Here is a 20204-nt window from a genome sequence, read left to right on the forward strand (position 1 = left end):
ATAAGTTAGTACAGCGCTTTGAAAAAGTGATCCACTATTAAGGCTGAACCTTACACATATCCTTAACCCAGCAAATCCATTCCTAGATTCATTTACACACAAAAGAAATGCATGCTCCATGTAACAAGACATAACAGAAATATTCATGTAACAAAGAACTTAATAGCCAAAAACTGGAAGCAACTCATATAAATTCTGTGTGTTTATAAAACCGGGGGATGGAAAGGATGAATTATGACCTGTATATAAAATATGTGTAAAAGAAGGCAGACAAAAAAGTACATATGGTGTGATCCACACCACCCCCCTGCTTTTTTTTTTTTAAGTTCAAAAATGGTAAAACTAATTTTGCCATCAGGGTAGTGTTGACCCTTCGGCAGGGGACCCGACCCGTGACTGGAGTTGAACCCAGGGTGCTTCTGGAGTTCTGCTACTTGATCTAATTTGATGGTTACCTGGGTGTATTTTGTTTGTGAAAATTCATTCTGCTATATGCTTATTATTTATGCATTTGTATATATTATGTATGTTAAACTTTAATTGAAAATTTATATTAACACAAAAAGCTTGAGAATTTTGGAAATGATAGTTCACTATTTCCACTTGTCAAGCTTTCTAGAATTGCCCGGGCTGGGTGGCTCAGTTGGTAGGAATGTTGTCTCATGCACCAAAAAAGTTGTAGGTTCGAGTCCAGGTAAGGGTACTTATGGAAGGCAACAAATCGATGCTTCTCTTCCTCTTCCCTCCTTTCTCTCTCTAAAAAATAAGTAAAAAACAAAACCATATCCTCAGGTGAGGATTAAAAATATACTTCATACTTTAAAGAATTGTAGGTGTTCAGTTCCAGTGCAGATGCAAGAAAAGATGGTCCTCCTCATGCTTTCTGTCTGATTTTGGCAGCCAAGATTGGGGAATACAAAACAAAACAAAAAGTAGGTGCTCTTTACAGTGCCAGGAAATTAACCAATGTGGCTTCTAAACTTGTCTTAATTTAGGTCTCCAGGGCTGTGAAAGACTCAGGAGCAACTAATAAGTAGCTTGGCAAATATACTTTGAAGTAGTCATTAGTTTTCATTTACCTGTCATCTCACATACAGTGCTACAGATACAGGAACTACAGATGGGGTGGGCAAAAGTAGGTTTATGGCTGTGAATTCGCAGAACAGAGTTTATTCTTGTATTATTATTTACTAGAGGCATGGTGCACGGATTCGTGCACCGGTGGGGACCCTCAGCCTGACCTGTGCCCTCCCGCAATCCGGGACCCCTCAGGGGATGTCAGACTGCCGGTTTTACCCCGATCCCTGCAGGCCAGTGCCGTCTGCTGCTCCCACTGCCGCTCACGCTCATCCTGGCCCTGCTCCGTCTGCCACAAGCTTTTGCCCAGTCAGTCCCGATCGAGAGAGGCTCGTGCTGTCGCAGCGGCGCTTGCCAAACCATAAGCCCTGCATCTGGCGCCTTTTGGTCAGCTGAGCAGCACTCCTGCTGTGGGAGCACACTGACCACCAGGAGGCAGCTCCTGCGTTGAGCGTCTGCCCCGTGGTGGTCAGTGAGCATCATAGTGACAGGTTGACCAACCGTTTGGTTGTTAAACATTTATATAGAGAGAGATTAACTAGAGGTCCAGTGCACAGAATTGTGCACCGGTGGGGTCCCTCGGCCTGTCCAGCACCCTCTTGCAATCTGGGACCCCTTGGGGAACGTTGGAGAGCTGGTTTTGGCCCAGTCCCCACAGGCCAGGCTGAGGGACCCCTTCAGTGCACAAATCCATGCACCGGGCCTCTAGTATACATATAACATCTTTGGTTAATCTCTTCCCGCCATCCTCCCTGCCCCCTTCCCTCTGAGATTCATCAGTCTGTTCCATGACTCTGCATTGAACGTCTGCCCCCTAGTGGTCATTGCACATCGTAGCAGTTGGCTGGTTGCTTAGGCTTTATATATATAGATATAGATTATATTATTTTCCATATAAACAACTGTAAACCTACATTTGCCCACCCATATATAAATTATATATAAAACTGGTTTGTAGCTGGAATAAGTCTTTTTAACTTTTCTAGAGTGATATACTGACATCTGCAGACCTGAGCTGGTGCTTGTAAAGTTTGATTGGAGAAAGTTTCATGTGGTCCAGCTGTGAGATGTAAGAGGCAAGGTTGAAGGTTCTTGATAAGCATTCATTATAATTGGTGCTCTTGCTTATTGCTTTGGTGTCCATGATGCAGTTTTAGTAACTTAGTGAGTTTCTTCTTTAGATGGAATTTGTTTTGTTTAGTCTACATTGTGTCCAGATTGATGATTGAAAACGTTACACTTTTGCAGGTCATTGCTTCATAGCTCTTCCCATTTCTGCTATTTTTATATCACATGAATCATTGCACATTTAAGCCATCTGCAAGGCCTGAATGGAATGAGATAAAAGCTGCCATCACTCAGATTGACACTTGAAAAGCTGGTATTCATTCGGAGTTTATTCCTGATTATCCTTTATATTTTAAAGTCTCAAACTTCATTCCACAACAGTTGCTAACATCTCTAAGAAAAGTATCTCTGATTCACAGGTGGTTTTTTTTGTTGAAGGGAAAGGATTTGTTGTGTCACCCAGAAGAATCAGTTAGGGATTCAGTTCTAATTCTACTGAAATAATAAGAATAGTAGGTTCCATCCCTGTTTTAAAATATGTTGGTTTTGCCCTGGCTGGTTTGGCTCAGTGGTAGAGCGTCTGCCTGCAACTGAAGGGTCCCGGGTTCGGTTCCAGTCAAGGGCATATGCCTGGGTTGCAGGCTTCATCCCCAGTGGAGGGCATGCAGGAGGCAGCTGATCAATGATTCTCTCTCATCATTGATGTTTCTATCTCTCTCTCCTTCTCCCTTCCTCTCTGAAATCAATAAAAATACATTTAAAATAAAATAAAATATGTTGGTTTTAATGAGCTCAGGTTTGGCATGCACATCATAGTGAATGGTAAAACACAAGGTTCTGAAATTGCCAGGTGAATGCTTCAAAATAAATGTTTTTTGCATGCTTAGAATATATCACACCTATTAGAGATTTGTCAAAAGTGTTTCTCAACATAGCAACGTTTTTGAGGATTTCTTGGTGGGGTGGTCGGTGATTAGATGAACACAAGTCTGGGATGCAGCAAAAGAGACTCATGATCAAAAATGCCCCTTCACACTCACACACTTTCACTAAAGATGTACACAAACCTATCCTTTATATGTGTGTAGTGGATTAGTCAGGCTCCCTTAAAGCCTTTCCAAACAGATTTTTCTCAACGCAACTTTGCTCTGAGCAGCGAAAGGTTGGTGTGTGTGCTAAAGTTACCTGGAATCGTGTGAATTAGGGAGGGGAGTATAGACTGCTTTCAGAGTAAGAAGTGTCTTCCGTTTTTAAGTAAAGTGGCCATTGTCACCAAGTGTCTCCTCTATATAAATAATACTTTGGTAACCCAGTAGTCATAAACTCTGGAACTTATAGAGGGAATAAAATATAAAAATAGTCCTTTGTTTCCTGAAATGATAGACCAGAAATGCATTGATCTTCACAACTAATACAACAGACTCTTCATTTTCAAGACAGGAAGATCTAAAAAATAGAAAGTTTTACTAAGAATCTAAGAGTATGGAACTATTTTTATTTCTTTTATTTTTTAAAATATGTCTTTATTGATTTTATTTTATTTTTTGAGAGAAACATCAATTTGCTGCCTCCTGCACGCCCCCTACTGGGGCTCGAGCCTACAACCAGGGCATGTGTCCTGACCGGGAATTGAACCTTTGGTGCACTAGGCAGTGGTCGGCAAACTCATTAGTCAACAGAGCCAAATATCAACAGTGCAACGATTGAAATTTCTTTTGAGAGCCAAATTTTTTAAACTTAAACTATATAGGTAGGTACATTGTTATTAACTTAATTAGGGTGCTCCTACGGCTTAGGAAGAGCCACACTCAAGGGACCAAAGAGCCACATATGGCTCAAGAGCCGCAGTTTGCTGACCACGGCACTAGGGGAAACTCAGCCCACTGAGCCACACAGGCCATGGCTGGTACTATTTTTATATCTTCAGTCATCCTAATGTATCTCCATGTCGTCTTGGGCAAGTCACTTAGTGTTTCTGTTTCTCCCATTTTACTAATGTACTGTAGATATTCAAAAAACCTAAATTTTGTGTGTAAACTATAGCATTTTGAACATAGATAACATCTTTCTTTGTTTTTTCTCATAGAAGGACAACAGTAATTTTTGCCTAAAGAAACTGTTTGAGAATGATTTGCGTGGAGGAGGATTGTATTTTACATAATTCATGTGAAGTAATTGTATTTAGTTTTTGTTCACTATTTATTTCTTTGCTTAGCAGACAGAAGGCGGAGCACAGACAGACGGCCAGCCGTCACAGACACAAAGTAGTGAAAATTCAGAGAGTAAATCTACCCCTAAACGGCTGCATGTCTCTAATATCCCTTTCCGCTTCCGGGACCCCGATCTCCGACAGATGTTTGGGGTAAGTCTCTGAAGTCCTTTTGGGGGTTTACAATTAAAATATAATTTAATCTACCACGTATATTATTAGTCATTAGTACTTTAGGATAAAATTACAAACAGACTGAGGAAGATCCTGGGAAAATCAATATTTTCATCCGAAACATTTCCTATCACCTGTCTACTAGACATCAGCTTTGCAAATTCTCACATAAATAAGGTGACCATTTGCTTGGATATGAGACTTTCAATGCTAAAATCGGGATAAACTGTATTTACTACCTTTCACAGTGTTGCAGATTAAATGATATAATATCTGTGAAAGCAGATAGTACCTGTGTTTGTTCGTTTGTTTTTTCACTTTCATACTTATAACTCAACAGTGTCAAGACCAATATCTAAAATCAGGTCTGGGTGTTAGTTTGCTACCTTTGATGTGTTCTTCCAGCTGTTTAATTCTTCCCCCAGTCAACCATAGAAACGGTGTAAGAGCAAAGATTTGAGTTATTGGGAAGTGAGTGGCTGCTGAGCATGTTAATTTTTTTCTGGGCTTATTGTGTTGTTGCCTGCTTTAATTTGAGCAAACTCTTAACTTGATCTAGGACTAAGAGATAACTGGGTTTTAAAATTTTTTATTAGTATCACAGCCTGGTGCTTTTTCAGAAAACCAAATCCTCTTCCTGAAGTTTAGGCCACTTCATGGTGACACAATACCTTGGAGCAAAGTTCTGTCACTTATAGCAGGTTACCTGGATGTGTGTTGCACTTTGAATGCAAGGCCAGGGTTGAGATTAATGATAGTATTGAAGAACTTGGAAAAGAGGTTTCACAGAGAAAATCGTAGCAGCTGGTCTCCATCTCTACAGGAAAGAGCACAACAGAAGATATAAATGCAGCATAAAGAATCCCGGTTACATTTGGGAAGAAACTTCCCAGGAGTACGAGTTATTAGGTTTTCTACTGAATTGTCAGAGATAACATGGAATTTTAAGCTCTAAAAATGGAGTGCATTCTCTTGTCAAAAGTGTGTTTTCCATTGAAGATCTGCCCAGACCACTTAACAGTGCTTTCTTGAAATGTATTATACCCTTCCCATAAGGCACTAAGTGCATAAAAATTTAATTTCATTGCGAGGGTAGGTACCTGGCTGCTCTGTCTTCTTTCACGTGGTCAGTACCTACTGCTTAGGAGGACAGTTGCGTTGGTAAAGAGCACAGATTACACGCTCCGTTTCATAAGCTCTGTAAACTTGAAAAATAGCTTCTTTCAGCCTCGTTTTTTAACCAGAAAGGGGAATAGTGCTGACTCTAGAAGGATGCTATGAGGACCCATTAGAAAACAGAGAAGAAAACAAACTCTAAAACGCCATACAAAGCTTAGTTTTATGGGATAGGTATAGGAAAAAAACAAAATGCTCTTCTACCCAAAATAAAGACATTCTCCTCTTTCCGTGATGTTTCTAATTTTCTATTAAATGGTGAAACAAGAAGCAAGCCCAGAAGCTTATTATAGAAAACTTGGGCTCTTCATGTTTTTTATAATGATAATAATGTTTTAGCCCAATGAGAAAGCATGATTTCTGTTTTGCTCTTCTTATTTTTTAATTTTTGCACATTTCTCAAAGTCTGGTTTTAAATCCAAGTGAAATAGATAATTGGGTATATGAGCTTAGTACTCAGAGAGAAGTGTGAGCTACAAAGATATCTGGAGATTTACTGCACATCCCCTCAATGCAGTTTATCCGAGGATTGATTAGCACAGGTAGTTTTGTCTCTATATACACATCTCCAAATAATTACTGTGTTGTGTATGCCCTCTAGTCAGCTGTTAGCTACCTAACAATAGTTATTAGGCTTTGTAGTTTTAGCTTTGTTTTGATTTTCCAAATGTTAAAATCTTTAACTAATTACAAAGCAAAGTTACTATTTAAAATATTCTTGATGGTGTTCAATGCAGAAAGATTAAAGTGGCAAATAAATGAGATCCATACATAATGTCTATGAAAGTTTAAGTATAATGGAAAATAGCATGTAACCTATAGAAATAACACGGATATATATTTATTGACTTGGGAAGTTGTTCATAGTATATTAAGTTTTTTAAAAAAAATAAAAGAATATGTGGAAATAGTTACATGCCTAAGAAAGAGCCAGGAAGGCTGTGTACCAGAACTAAGGTCGTGGGATTGAAGGTGATAATGAACATGATTTACTTTCATAAGTTAAAGAAAAATAAGGGGAAGCAAAACAGCCTTCAAATCTTTCTACGTAGGATTTACTTCTTAAAACTGAGACATTTAAAAATTAGAGTTGTAGTGGGGAAAATCCCTAGTTCTTGCCCGTGTAATAGGAAAACTCTCTGAATATATTCTGAAGACAGCTTCCACCATACAGAATGGGTAATGCATGAATGAGTGAATTGAAAAGCGAGTGGAAAAGGAGAAATGCTCAGCTCGGTGAGGAGAACTCAGAAACTCGTATGGGGCCTCCCAACAAATAGAAACATGGATGTTAAATAGTATTTGGGATGGAGGATGGGGAGGCCTGTTTCTTTTTCAGACGCAAGTAAAGTATGTGGATAAAAAGCTGACCATAAACAAATGTTTTTATTTTTGTCTCTGCAGCAATTTGGCAAAATCTTAGATGTAGAAATAATCTTTAATGAACGTGGCTCCAAGGTAAGCTCCATGTCAGCATTAAGTCAGCTTGTTTTTGTTATTTTAGTTTTGTTTTATTTTAAACAGTAAGTAGTCAGAAAACTTAAGCTGTTTTTCAAGCCTGCAAAAATGCTCCTGTCTAGCTTGGGTTAGATTATCTCTAAAAATAAGCTGCCACATGGCCAGACTTTATCTTGGTCCCTAAATCAGGAGAGTGGTGAGATAGAGGCAAGAGGAGTTGGAGGAGAGAGTGTGGCGGTCAGGATAATAGGCTGTAGACACACCAGTCCTTCAGCAGACTTCAGTTTGCCCTACACTTCTTATATTAAAAGAAAAGTGAAATTCTATGAAAATTCTATTCTGAAGTATCAGAACAAATCAGCTTTTAAAAATAGAACTTTGAAATGACATATTTAGAAAAAATTTAATATTTCAGTTATTCAGCTAACTTGCTCTCTCGAATGAATTTTGACAAGACTTAACTACAGGGAGTATAGTGACTCAGGACTTCACTATGAACTGATTTCCTCCTTTAAGTTAAAGCCTTACAGGCCAGCTGCAGAATACAGTGAGTGATTTTTTTTTTAATTTTTTTTTTTTTTGCATAAGAATTAAAGAAGTAACAGTGTGCAAATTGATATGTGTATTCTCTTCTAAATGTGTTCTATATAAGAACTGAAATATTTTTAATTAAAACATTTTCCCTTAATAATTTACTATTAAATTTCCAATGTGTATGATTTAGAATTTTTATACACTAAAATGAGCAACGGTGTTTTTAGGACTGAGTGAATGGTAAAGTCTTACAATGGCATTATGAGAAAAGATCTGATTAACTGGATTTCGGAAAGTTTTACTTGAAAGTTTTCTTCCTCCTTAACAAATTAAATACACCCACAGACATAATCAGCTGTGGCCAAGCTTACAAATATTTACCTTGCTATGTTCAGTTCTACTGGCATTTTTAGGTAAGACCAGTTTTTTAGTTAATTTTCATTGGGTCAGCTCTACTGAACTTTGAAAGTAGCCCTTGGCTATGATTAAATCTCTAAGAATGTAATTTGAGAAAACTCATTTATTTGCTCTATTTAACTTAGTATTTATCTCTTTAATTTCTTATTCCAAATTAATACCACCTCTCTACAGAGTTATGTACCTGCTGCCCCCATCTGTACCAATACAAATGTATGTACTGTTCTAATGCTATTGATCATTATTCCCTTCCTTTATAGAATGCATCAACACTAAAAGTGTTTAATTTTTACCATAATAATTATTTTTTAGTATTAACGAGGTAATTATATACTAAGCTTCCAGTTTTCTGTTAAAACAAAAAAGATTACTATGCCTATACAGAATTTTCTCCAGCACTTCCTTGGTAAGTATTTTTAAAGTGAAACCAATTCAAACTGTAACCAGTAAAACTATGCTTGTAATTTCCTCACAATGGATTTCTATTTCTTTGTCATATAGTTTGCTTTTATTTTTTGTGACCTTTTTAGATACAAGGTGAAACAATGACAATGATTTAGAGATAAGAAGCACATGAATGTAAAATAAATGTGAAGATTATTGACTACACTGTTTATCTAAAGTAGCAGTTTAAATGTTTTTGGCTTTTAAGTGTATGCACTTAAAATATCCTTAACAAGACTCTTAACAACCGAAAGCCCAATATAATTTCATCAGGCTCCTTACCAAGAAAATAATTTAATTGAATTCTTTGAAGCAAAGGAAATTGATCTTTCTTAAGGCTTCTTTCATTGACTTCAAGGATTTTTAAATTTACCCGATTCAATTGCTTCTCCCCTATAATTTTCATTTTTAAAGGACATAAGTCTTCCTCTTCTCTTTGAGAAATCTAAAAGCATATGCTGCCTCTCTCAGCTCCATGCTGTGTCCTCACTGCCCCTTTCCTTTGGACTGCTGAAGGGAAGACAGACTATTACTAATTGGTAAATGATTTAAAATAAAGCACAGAATTTGGGGTTGTCTTGTATCTATCTACAAGGACTGGTGCAAAACCCGTTTTCATCCTTGCCCTTCTGTTGTCACCTAACGTTCTTTGCTGAAATGGGTTCCTCTGGAACTGTTTTAGGCTCGTTAATAGAGATTTATGTTGGAGTCAAACCTAGATACCTCTTCTGGAATCCACCAAAGATAAATTAAGCAATACTTTTCTTTTTTAAAAATTAAGTTTAGTTTCTCATTTCTAATATGTTTGGAGTTGACTATAAGTTACATGTCTTGAAAGGAACCTGAGAAAAGGAAACTTATGTGGTCCTGTTGTTCAGTTAAGAGTTGTTCAGTCTTTTAAGAGTGCTTTCTGTACAGAAATCAGCCTTATTGAAAAAAATTTTTAAGCAGTAATGGAATAACTAGTCACAAATTAATTCTGAGATAAGTAATACTTACTTGTAAAGCAGTATTTAACCAAATGGCTCCAAAACAAAAAGCAACTCTTTGCCATCTTTTATTTTTTGTAATGAGACTTTCAGCCCAGGGGTTTAGAAATACCCCACTTAAAGTCATAAGTGGGCACTGTTAGGCTGCCATGCCCGTGCCTTCCTGCCTGCCAATACTCTACCTTTACAGCTTGCCTGCAGAGTAGAATTTCTGTGCTCCAGGAAGTAATTGTCCGTTTGTTGCTGACTTTTTATTTTCTTCTTTGACCTTCATATTGTGCATTTGGTTTACCTAGATTATGGAGCAAATATATATTATTTACACATGCACACTGCGCATTTAAATTATTTCATGCCATTTAAAAAAATCTTTTTTTACTCCCTATTCTTTTGTATAAATATAAAGTCAGCTGTATTTAATTTTTTTGTGATTAACTGAAACAAAGATAGACTATCCTTTTGAAAGTGTTCAATTAGGATATATGATGAAAAATGGGACCTCTGCCAAAATATTAACTAAGATACTCAAACAGAATCTAGAAAAGGATTATACAGGCTTGTGTAGCTTTATTGATCCTCCAAATTTCACCAGATGTAACCAAGTATTAATAAAAACAAGAAGATATAGGTAAGTGGCCATAGGTCCTGGTTTATCTAGGACAATCCCAGTTTTTATACCTGTTTGAACATAATTATTAATAATGTCCCTTTTTATCCTTAAAGTGCCAGTTTGAACAGTAAATTATATTGTCCTTTGAGTGACAACTTTTAAAAAGCACCCTTTTAAAAATGATTATAAAGGGAAAACATGATGTTAATGAGAAATAGAAAGAAAAAAAGCATACATATCTCACTAAAGAGAATATTCACTAATATTCTCATATATTTCCTTCCAGTCTTTTTTTCTCACATAGAATCTTAAACAGAACTCTAAATAAGGGTCACCTAGTTCAATCCCCAGTACTCTTGACCTTGCATTCTCTGCTAGACATTTTTAGAGCCTGCAGACTTGTTGCTTTTCAAAGTTTATTCCATTGTTGAAATTCAGATTTCCCAACATCCTGTTCATTATCATCCAGCCCTATAATAATTTGCGGTAATTATCAAATTTATTAAATAAAAAAGCACGCATACTCTCACATTTATATTTTTCATGAAGTTTTTTCAACATACTTTCGGTTGAGTTGCCGCTTAAAAGGACATGTATGTATTATAACTGAATTTGTGGAAGCTCCTTACTTCTTCAGACAGTGCCAGTTATTAAGCTGGTGAAAGGACTACGAAATAGACCACAGCAACAGCTGTTGAGATTGCTAGGAAATTTTTAAGTTGATGTGTTATTACTTCACAGGTGGATTTCTGGAATGGTGGAGATCTGTGTGGTTTGGGTTAGGCGTTAGGCTAAAGTTTAAGCTGGAGTTAGGGAAGATAAAACCTCTATTTCCATTCCTCAAGACACACGCAGTATGCTCTAACTTCTCCCGTATTTCCCTGGCTTTCGGTTTCATGGAAAAGGGGATTATTTATTTATTTATTTATAAATATGGTCAAAAGACTGTCTGAAATTGCACTAAGTCAGCATTTGTAATTTTCAGTAAAATTGACAGGTAATGCTGAGATGAAATGGTTTTCATAGTACTTAAAACTGAATTAACAGTGCATGTATTTCCAAAGGGCTTAGTTTATTTTCTTTTGTTACCATTTTATGGGTTTTAGTTTTCTTTTTCTTTTATTTATTTTTTAATTTCTGTGTTCTGGCCATACCCAGGAGAACCGTCTGCTTTTGATTTCTCCCTAAAACGTTACATGGTAAATTTTCTTTCTCATTCTTCTGAGATGGAAAAATTCAAAGATTATACAAATTAAAAAATACGTTCATGGTGCTCATCCTATTGCTTGTTATTTATTGCAGTCTGAGGCCAGACTAAAAAGGTGACAGTTATTCGGCTTCTTTGCCCTTGATGATGCCAAGGCAGGTGATGACATTTTGTCACACTCGGAAGAAGCTTTAACCACAACCCATAACCACATTATTCCTCGATTTCCAAAAGAGAGCTGGTAATCACTAATGTAACATGGGTGTTTAATTTGTTCACATAGTAGGACTTTGGGAACTGAGAACCTTAGGTAAAAGTATAAAGCATATAGACCTGCATTGTCCAGTATAGTGGCCTTGTTGAGCCTTTGAAATGTGGCGAGTGTACATTGAGATGTGCTTTAAGTGTAAAATACACACCGATTTCAAAGACTTAAGACACAAGAAGAATGTCAGACATCTCACTCATATGTTGTATATATTCGGTTAAATAAAATACATTATTAAAATTAATTTTACCTAGTTTTACTTTTTAATGTGGCTAGTCATCGTTTTAAATATATGTGAATTGTGTTACATTTCTGTCTGATAGGGCTGGTGTTGACAAACATATCAACATGATTTTTTAAATTAAAATAAAGGTTTACGTTTTATCTTTTTTATTTTCTTACATCCCTGATATATTTTCTCTTGTTAAGAGTTTGACATTAAACCTTAGTTTGACTTTGAAACTAATCAGAGTGGTTAACGTTTCCCTGTTTGATATATTGCTCATTTTGAAGCTCTTCTACGGAAAATGTTAGGATTGGACATAATTTTACTAATTTTTTTCAAAGCAAAAGATCTGAATGGCCTAACAATGTGAATTAGATTTCTAAGAATGAAGGCACATGAAAATATAATTTCATATAAGCATACTTTCCTATTAGTAACTTTTAAAGCCCAGATAATCTGTGAATATCGTTAGCTCAATTCCTTGCACATTTTCAAAAATGTTACATTTTATTGAAGAACATAGTATATTAAAACAAAATTTTAGCCTTCATTTGAATTAATATTCTTAAAACAAAATTGTAAATGTGATAGATAAACATTAAGTTGATGGAAAATTACATTTGACGTTTCAACGTAAGAGAAAAGCGTTTTAAGGCCGATACATTTAAAATGCTGTCATGCGTCTCACCTTCCCAATCAGACTTTAATTCTGTGAGGTGTATTAATTTCCTATTGCTTCTGCACAACTTGCCACAAATGTGGTGGCTTAATACCACACACATTTGTTATCTTACAGTTCTGGAGGACAGAAGTGCAAAATGGATCTTCCCAGGCTAAAATCAAAGTGTTGGAGGACTGCATTCCTTCAGTAATTTTTAGGGATAATCAACTTCCATGCCTTTTGCAGCTTCTGGAGGCGGCCCACATTCCTTGGCCTGCAGCCCCTTTCCAAATGTATCCAGCCTTTCTCAGGCTGCTGCACCCTGATTCTGACTCTCCTGTTACCCTCTTTCACATATAGGCACCCTTGTGATTACCCCGGGCTCACCTGGATAATCCAGGATAGTCTCCCTATCTCCAGATCATTAATCACACCTGCAAAACCCCTTTTGCCATGTAAGGTAACATTCACAGGTTCCAGGGATTAGGACAAGGGGGTTAGGGGCACTATTCTGTCTGCCACAAGGTCTATTTATCTTCAAAGGAAAGAAAGAAATCCTCTTCTGTTTCAGACCAATATCCCTGGCCTCCCTCCTCTTACGCTAGGTGAAGATGTCTGTAAACATGGCTTTATTGTCATGTCTTTGGTATCTTGATTAGCATTTCCTTTGACAGATAAGCACCTTTCTTTTAAAACCGATTTGAAAGTGAAATTTTTTTCCAGAACATTAAAGTCATTATTGACAGAAATCTTACACAGGGTGTTCCCCTTGGTCATTGCTGACCGCACAGTGTCAGTGCTGGTGACACCTCCCTGTGTTCTGTTGGAGATGCAGTTGTCCTGTCCCCAGTGTCCAACCTGCACATCCAGAAAGGAGAGTCAGAGAGCACACCTAGCAACTGGACTTGAGGAAGAAAAAAGGATTTGGGGACTAATGTAGTTTAGTAAATAGAATACTGAACTTGGATTTCAAAGCTGAATTTTAATTTCCTCACCATTAGCGTAGGAAGAAGCTACATGGAAGAAAGAAGCCTTATTGATGCTTTGAGCCTTGTTGCTTATTGAGTTCTTAACCTCAGTTTGACTTCGTTTCTTTACCTTCTAAATGAAACCAGCAGGTTTAGCCTTTCTGTCCCGTGGTTTTGCTTAAAAGGCAAACATCTATGTATGTATATATGTATATAGATATAGTCTTAATGCTCAAATTAAAAACCTAGCTTTAGTCTGCACATAATTCATTATATAAGTATTAATTTATTAATTTTATCCAAGGCATAAAATGTATGAGTCTGTAGCAAACAGTTGGATTACAGCTTTACAGCTAATAGTACTTCTAAAATGTGATATAAAACTCATCCCTATCTCTGACCTCTCTTAAAAGATTTAACTTTCTGGAGGATTCTCCAGAATTGGAGACCTGGTTTCGTCTCCAGCGGATCTAGTATAAACAACAAATGGTGGAATTAATTAGTAACATGCTCTTGTATACCTATACATACTAACATCAAAATTTGATTTTCAAAATGTGCTCCCATTGATATTTTCAACACATTTATTTCTCTTTAAGGGAAGTGTTAACTAATTTACCTGTAATATTCCATCCCAAGCCAACATATGTTGAAAATTTCCTATCAGCTTAGCATTGCACCTTCTAGGGTATTTATGGTGATATCCAAATTGAAGGTAGCGATGATCCATTGGAATCCTCCATGGTTCTGTCCAGCCATATAATCCTTTAGAATGCTGAGTGATCCGATCCTTCATGATGATGGAGTTGCTTTTATAAAATTTTATTGAGCAATTTACACTATATACCCTCTCAGTTAAGAACATGTTTTGTGTATACAGGAGAACTCATGGTAATAAACTGTAAAACAAAACTTGAGTAACAAAGGGTTCCAGGTTACCCTACAATGGTATGTTTAAAGAATGCTAGAGGAACATTGAGAAATGAGGCCTTTCCCAGAAATTTCTAATAATTTACCACTCTATGGATGTAAACAACTTGAGAAAATTTTATAATTGTACCTAAAATGAAACTGATATAATGCTTTATGAAAGAGTTGTATAAAAATATAGTAAATTCTGCTGATGTTGAAATTAACAGTATGATTATAACCCATGCAGTCTTTTCAAATACACTGCGAACAGTAAAGTGGGTTAACTCCCTGGTCTCCTGCTTTGTCCACATGGTGAAGTAAAGCTTCGTGGGTTTTTGTTGTTCAGTATCTACAATGCACAAATAAATTAATCCTAATTCAAGGTAGCAACTGTATTACTGTTTTATGGTATTCTTTTCCTGTTGAATAGTATGCAACTGATGTCACTAACATAGATCTCATTTCCATTGCTTTTTTGACTATTCCTTTTTTCTTCATATATGGAAAATTGCTAATATATTTAGTAGCAGATGCAGGCATCAACAAATGTACAACTTAGGCAAATTTGGATAAGCAATTTTTTGAAATTAAGCTGAACATACAAAGGTGGGCAGAAGTAGTCTTATAGTTGTTCGTATGGAATATAAACAACCCTATATAATAAAAGGCTAATATGCAAATTGTCCCTTCTACCAGGAGTTCTTCCAGGGGGTGGGGCCAGCCAGCCAACCGCTCGCGGCCCCTTCCCCTGGTCTGCCAGCCTGATCAGCCCTGATCAGGGCAGGCTGGCCAGACCCCACGGTGCACAAGTTGGTGCACCAGGCCTCTTAGTAATCTATAATAATAAAAGCATAATATGCTAATTAGACCGGATGACCTTCCAGACGAAGCCAGGGCTGTGAGGGAAGCCAGTGCTGGCAGCTGGGGGAAGGAAGGCCTACTCTTGTACAAATTTCATGCATCAGGCCTCTAGTTAAATAATACACTTTCATGTGCTTATAACCGTAAACCTACTTTTGTCCACCCCTCTAGTGCCACTCTAGTGCCAGTGTGGTCTTTTAAAATTGTCACGGAAGAAATGTCATCATTGACTGACCAGTGCTTAGTGATAGTTTCATTTGCTTAGACAAACATGAGTGCTTTTTTTTTTTACCATACCCAATACTTACAGAATTATACATCAAGATTATGTCTTAAATTATCCTGTTTCCAAGGTGGTACAAGCAGGAGGCAGAGTGGGGGCTCAAATGATTAGACATCTTAAAAATCTCATTATATAATGATGATACTTAAATATCAGTTTTCATGTAGAAGTTACTAGGGAATAATTGATTTAATGAAGTATTTTCTTAGTATTACATAAAGAAACATGTATATTAACAGCATGAAATGAGAGAGAAAAGTAGGGTATTTTTAAAAAATACTCAGATTCTTGGTTGAATAATTTGACCCGAGTAACTGTATATCTTAATTTTGGTCTGGCCTCACATGCTTTATGTTTTATTTTATTGTTATTATTGATAATTATATTATTATTACTACTACCACAACAGTTCTTTATTCTCTTACTGGACTTAATTTCCCTTTACAAAATATGCATGGTCCAAAAATGTGACTTCGGGGGCATATTGCTGAGTTGTTGCTGATGTCAGTTTCATACTGTGATATTTTGTTCTCTATTGACCACGAGATCAGTATTTCAATATAACGATGTGCATGTTTTCCCCCCTTCTCCCGCTGCATGCAGGGATTCGGGTTCGTAACTTTCGAGAATAGTGCTGATGCAGACAGGGCCAGGGAGAAATTACACGGCACCGTGGTAGAGGGCCGTAAAATCGAGGTGCATGTCTTCAATAATTCAATTTCTGGTTTATATTTTTGTTTCTCTTTTTGTGTATTGCCTCACTTATTTCACATTTGGAGCCCTGTCTTGTTTGTGTGTGTGCACACATGTATGTGTGTTTGTGTCTCTGTCCTTCACCTTCTTGCACTAAAATGTATAAAAGCAACACTTCTATCCTCCCCGCCTTTGGGGGGGGGTGGGATTTTAATTTTGTGTTACTTGTGTGTGTGTGTGTCTGGGTATTTTTCACTTACTTTTTTCCTCCAAGGTGTTCATCCTTTGCTCTCTTGATTTTTTTCCTTTGCTTCACTTTGCCAGACTCCAAATTCCTATGATCAGGCCAATATAAAACTAACTTTAAAAATGTCTGTCTCTATCCAGTTGATAACATTGTGTCCTGTAATAAATCAAGGGGCCAGCCAATGCCCTCTCTCTCAGGAGGCCAGTTCGCCTCCATGTCTGTGATAAGCAAGGAATAGAAGATCCTAGAGGTTGTTGGGAGGGAGGAAAGAATCCACAACTCATCAAATATATTTAATGTCAAGAATTTCAACTGTTAATGGATAAAGTCCTCAAACAGAGGGTTTGGCGGTTGCCCTGTGAATGGACTATCATTGTGGTTGAGTCAGCCACCTGTGTTCACCAGCCCTTCTTATTTAATAAGGCAATGAAGGTTAACTGGCTCCTTTCCCCTTTCCCAATTTTGAGAAGTATGAAATATAAAAGCCACCATTTTGAGTAAGATGTCTGCATATTTTGCTTTTTTTCCCCCTCCCTTTCCAATGGTTTAGCATTAAGGGCCCTTCACTTGACTCACTCACGTTGGCGGTAAGTGAAACCAAAGCACTAGAGAAGAAGCTTTATAAAATGTAATTACAAAACAATTAAGCAAGAAAGAAAAAGTCCATCTGCCATCTCACATTAACACGACAAAATGTGATTTGACTTGTTGCTCCTCTCCCTTCCCCTCCCCCTTTTGTTTTCAATGCTGTGGGTAATGCCGCCTGGACTTTGGATGTACATTGTTTTGTAGCATCTGAGCTGTTTGATACTGACGTCATGGTGACTGTCCCCCTTGCACATCTTACTCAGAGTTACTCAACTCCAGTTTGGCTGGTTTTATTAATGCACTTCCTGCCCCTACTTCCTTTCCTACTTGCCCTCTTTCCCAACCTCGGTTCAGAGCTGACTGTTCTTCCTTTGCCTTTGATGGCTCTCCTTCCTGCCCTGACTTTCTCTTTTCCCTGCCTTTATATTCTCTTTACCCAAGTCTGTTCCTGCCCTTTCCCGTTTCCTTTCCCACCCTTTCTTTCTGGTACATGCAGCTATTGGTCTCTTTTGCTGACTGGTGGTCTCTGATTGGGTCTGGCCATTTTTTTTTAAGTGCTTGGGTGCATTCTGCTCCAGCAGCTAGTGTAAGCTCTTGCCTCATTCTCATCCTGTCTGTGAGAGCCTTGCTCTTCACTTTCTCCCTCTCCCCAAAAGTGATTGTTTTTCCCTTTTATTTGTGTGTGTGTGTGTTTTTAACAGCATGCTCCCAGTCTCATTGTTGTATCCCATTCTTTCTTTTTAAATGTGAAATGTTTGTATTATTTGGTGGGTCAAACCAGAGTAAATGGAGTTTCAAGCTCTTTTCCTCACATAGGAATATTACCATTATACAAATCCTAAAAGACATATTAAAGCATTTTTTAAGTTCCTGTTCTACCTAAAATTGGTCTTTTTGTAACTTAAATTTATCACTATACAAGTTTAGGATTATGTAAGCGCCCAGAGGCAAAATAAGACATTTATATTTTATATGTTTGATCTTGTTTTCTTTTTTTTTCAAAACTGGCCTGTTTTATGACCTGGCAGCACAGTATTTGATCAAGTTGTGTGGTGAGGCTTCACCTCCTGGTCGGAGCTTTGAGGCTGGTTTTGCCACGGGGCTGCTTCATCTTTCTTCACCAGCACCATCTCTGTAACACCGTCTTGCCCTGGCACCAACAACACTTTGAATTATGCCATTCTGTAATGAGGGTGGAGCGTACCCTACAACCAGAGACATATGCTTTATTACTTTCAGTTCTTTTAAGTGCCTAATCTAAAGGCCTTCTGAAAACTTGATTCATAAATGGATAGACCACATGGTCTAGAAAATTCACGATGGTTCTGAAGACTGTCAACATGGAAATCTAAGTTTCTATATTTGTTGACTAACTTCAAACAGTAAAATCTTATACAAACATACCAAAAATGCTGAACAGTAGAATAGATGAAATTTACAGATTTATTTTCTTATCTTCCTGTAAATCTATGTCCTCCTTTTAATTAAGGAACTACTTCAGAGTTCATGTGAAAACAGTTGTTTCTAATTTACTATTTTCCCCATATTTTTCTTAATGCAGAGACTTCTCTGTTTAAGAGATCTCCAAGGTACTTATAAATGGATTTTTTCTTTGGAGTGCTGGGCCCTAGTTTTCCATTTGGAGACTAAGAAACTGCATTTTACTCTTGTTAGCCTCATTTAATAAACACTTTAATTAAAATATTATACATTAATATTTTATATTGCTATATTATTTAAATCAATGTTCTCTGAAATTTACTTTTTTAATTGAGTACTATGTTATTGGACAAACAATGTCATGTTTCTTAATGTGGTCTACTTCCCCCTTACCCCTTCTATTTTTAGGTGAATAATGCTACAGCACGTGTAATGACCAATAAGAAGATGGTCACACCATATGCAAATGGTAAGAGATTACTAATCATCATCAGAATAATGCCATTTATTCTTGTGAAAATAATGGGCTTTTTATAAACATCAAAGAATCTCTCTTGATTTCAGTCTTAAGACAGTTTATTTCATTTACCTAGGAGGGTATTTTGTTTTTTTAGAATTTAACTTTTTTCTTAGAATTAAGCTAATTTTTTAGTTGTTAAGGTGTTCTGGTCTCAGTAAAGTTCATCTGATATACAGTGTGAATGTGTCATTTGAGGTTACCTCTTAACTCAGGTTAGGTCCCACTACAGCACCCTCTGTTTTGGCTGTTGTAGTTCTCTGTAATACATTATTGGGCTTGTCCATAGTACCCCTGGATGCCCAGCAGTTCTCACTTTTACTGCTAATTCCTATTTATTTGAGCATAAATAGAGTAATCCTTGACACTTAGCTCTCCTTTTTTCTAGAGGTAATAGCCTTGTGTATGTGTGTGTGTATCTTCTATTTTCTATTCCATGACTGCATGACATATAGTGAGTGTTACAAATCTTTTTTATTGAGAAGAAAATTTTCTGTGACTATTTTGTCTAACAGAAGAAACTTTTACATCAGTTGTCAAATTTAATCTAGACTCATGTTCTCTAAGTGAGATGGGATATCATTTTAATCTGCTCTGCAGCAGTGGTTTACAAATTGTGCTCTATAGGACCACCTTGGGGGGGAAAGGAAACTGTATGAATTGGGTCCTGAGGCCTCCAGCTCTACTCTAGTCTGAGCAACTCATTCTCTTTTCTATTTTAGAGTTCTGCAGGATTTATCTAGATTATAAAAGGGGCGATTTCTCCCTTGTAAGTGCTTTGTGAGAGTCTGAACCTAACTGCTAGAGTAACAGTATGTTCTGGTCAGTCCACTCCCTTTCTATGCCCATGATTTTATTATAATCACCAGTTTATTCTGTTCATCAGATTATTTATTCACTTGATTTTTAGATTCACTTGTTGATAGATGTGTATTTGTTGTTCATAATTTATATCTTTACCTTTTTCTTCTTCTTCCTCTTTTTGAAGGATACCTTTCAGCATTTCATATAATACTGGTTTGGTGGTGATGAACTCCTTTAGCTTTTCCTTATCTGTGAAGCTCTTTATCTGACCTTCAATTCTGAATGAAAGCTTTGCTGGATAAAGTAATCTTGGTTGTAGGTTCTTGGCATTCATCACTTTGAATATTTCTTGCCACTCCCTTCTGGCCTGCAC

At 37.0% G+C, this 20204-nt stretch overlaps 1 protein-coding gene across 19 annotated transcripts in view; it reads left to right on the plus strand.

Moving 5' to 3' along the window:
- Positions 1 to 20204, plus strand: part of RBFOX2 (RNA binding protein, fox-1 homolog (C. elegans) 2) — a 192586-nt gene that overhangs the window by 146499 nt on the left and 25883 nt on the right. For 14 of the 19 annotated variants that reach the window (XR_001514464.1, XM_015566189.1, XM_015566192.1 and 11 more), the window contains 4 exons: positions 4361 to 4507; positions 7109 to 7162; positions 16146 to 16238; positions 18919 to 18979. Coding sequence is in view for 18 of the 19 variants with exons in the window: in XM_015566189.1 (XP_015421675.1) it covers positions 4361 to 4507; positions 7109 to 7162; positions 16146 to 16238; positions 18919 to 18979 (355 nt within the window). In the remaining variant the exon portion in view is untranslated. The remainder of the gene's footprint in view (positions 1 to 4360; positions 4508 to 7108; positions 7163 to 16145; positions 16239 to 18918; positions 18980 to 20204) is intronic. The other 5 variants (XM_015566191.1, XM_006767214.2, XM_015566202.1 and 2 more) reach the window with 1 other exon arrangement.

The sequence above is a fragment of the Myotis davidii genome, unplaced genomic scaffold, assembly GCF_000327345.1.
Source record: "Myotis davidii unplaced genomic scaffold, ASM32734v1 scaffold842, whole genome shotgun sequence".
In the NCBI taxonomy this organism is placed as follows: Eukaryota; Metazoa; Chordata; class Mammalia; order Chiroptera; family Vespertilionidae; genus Myotis; species Myotis davidii.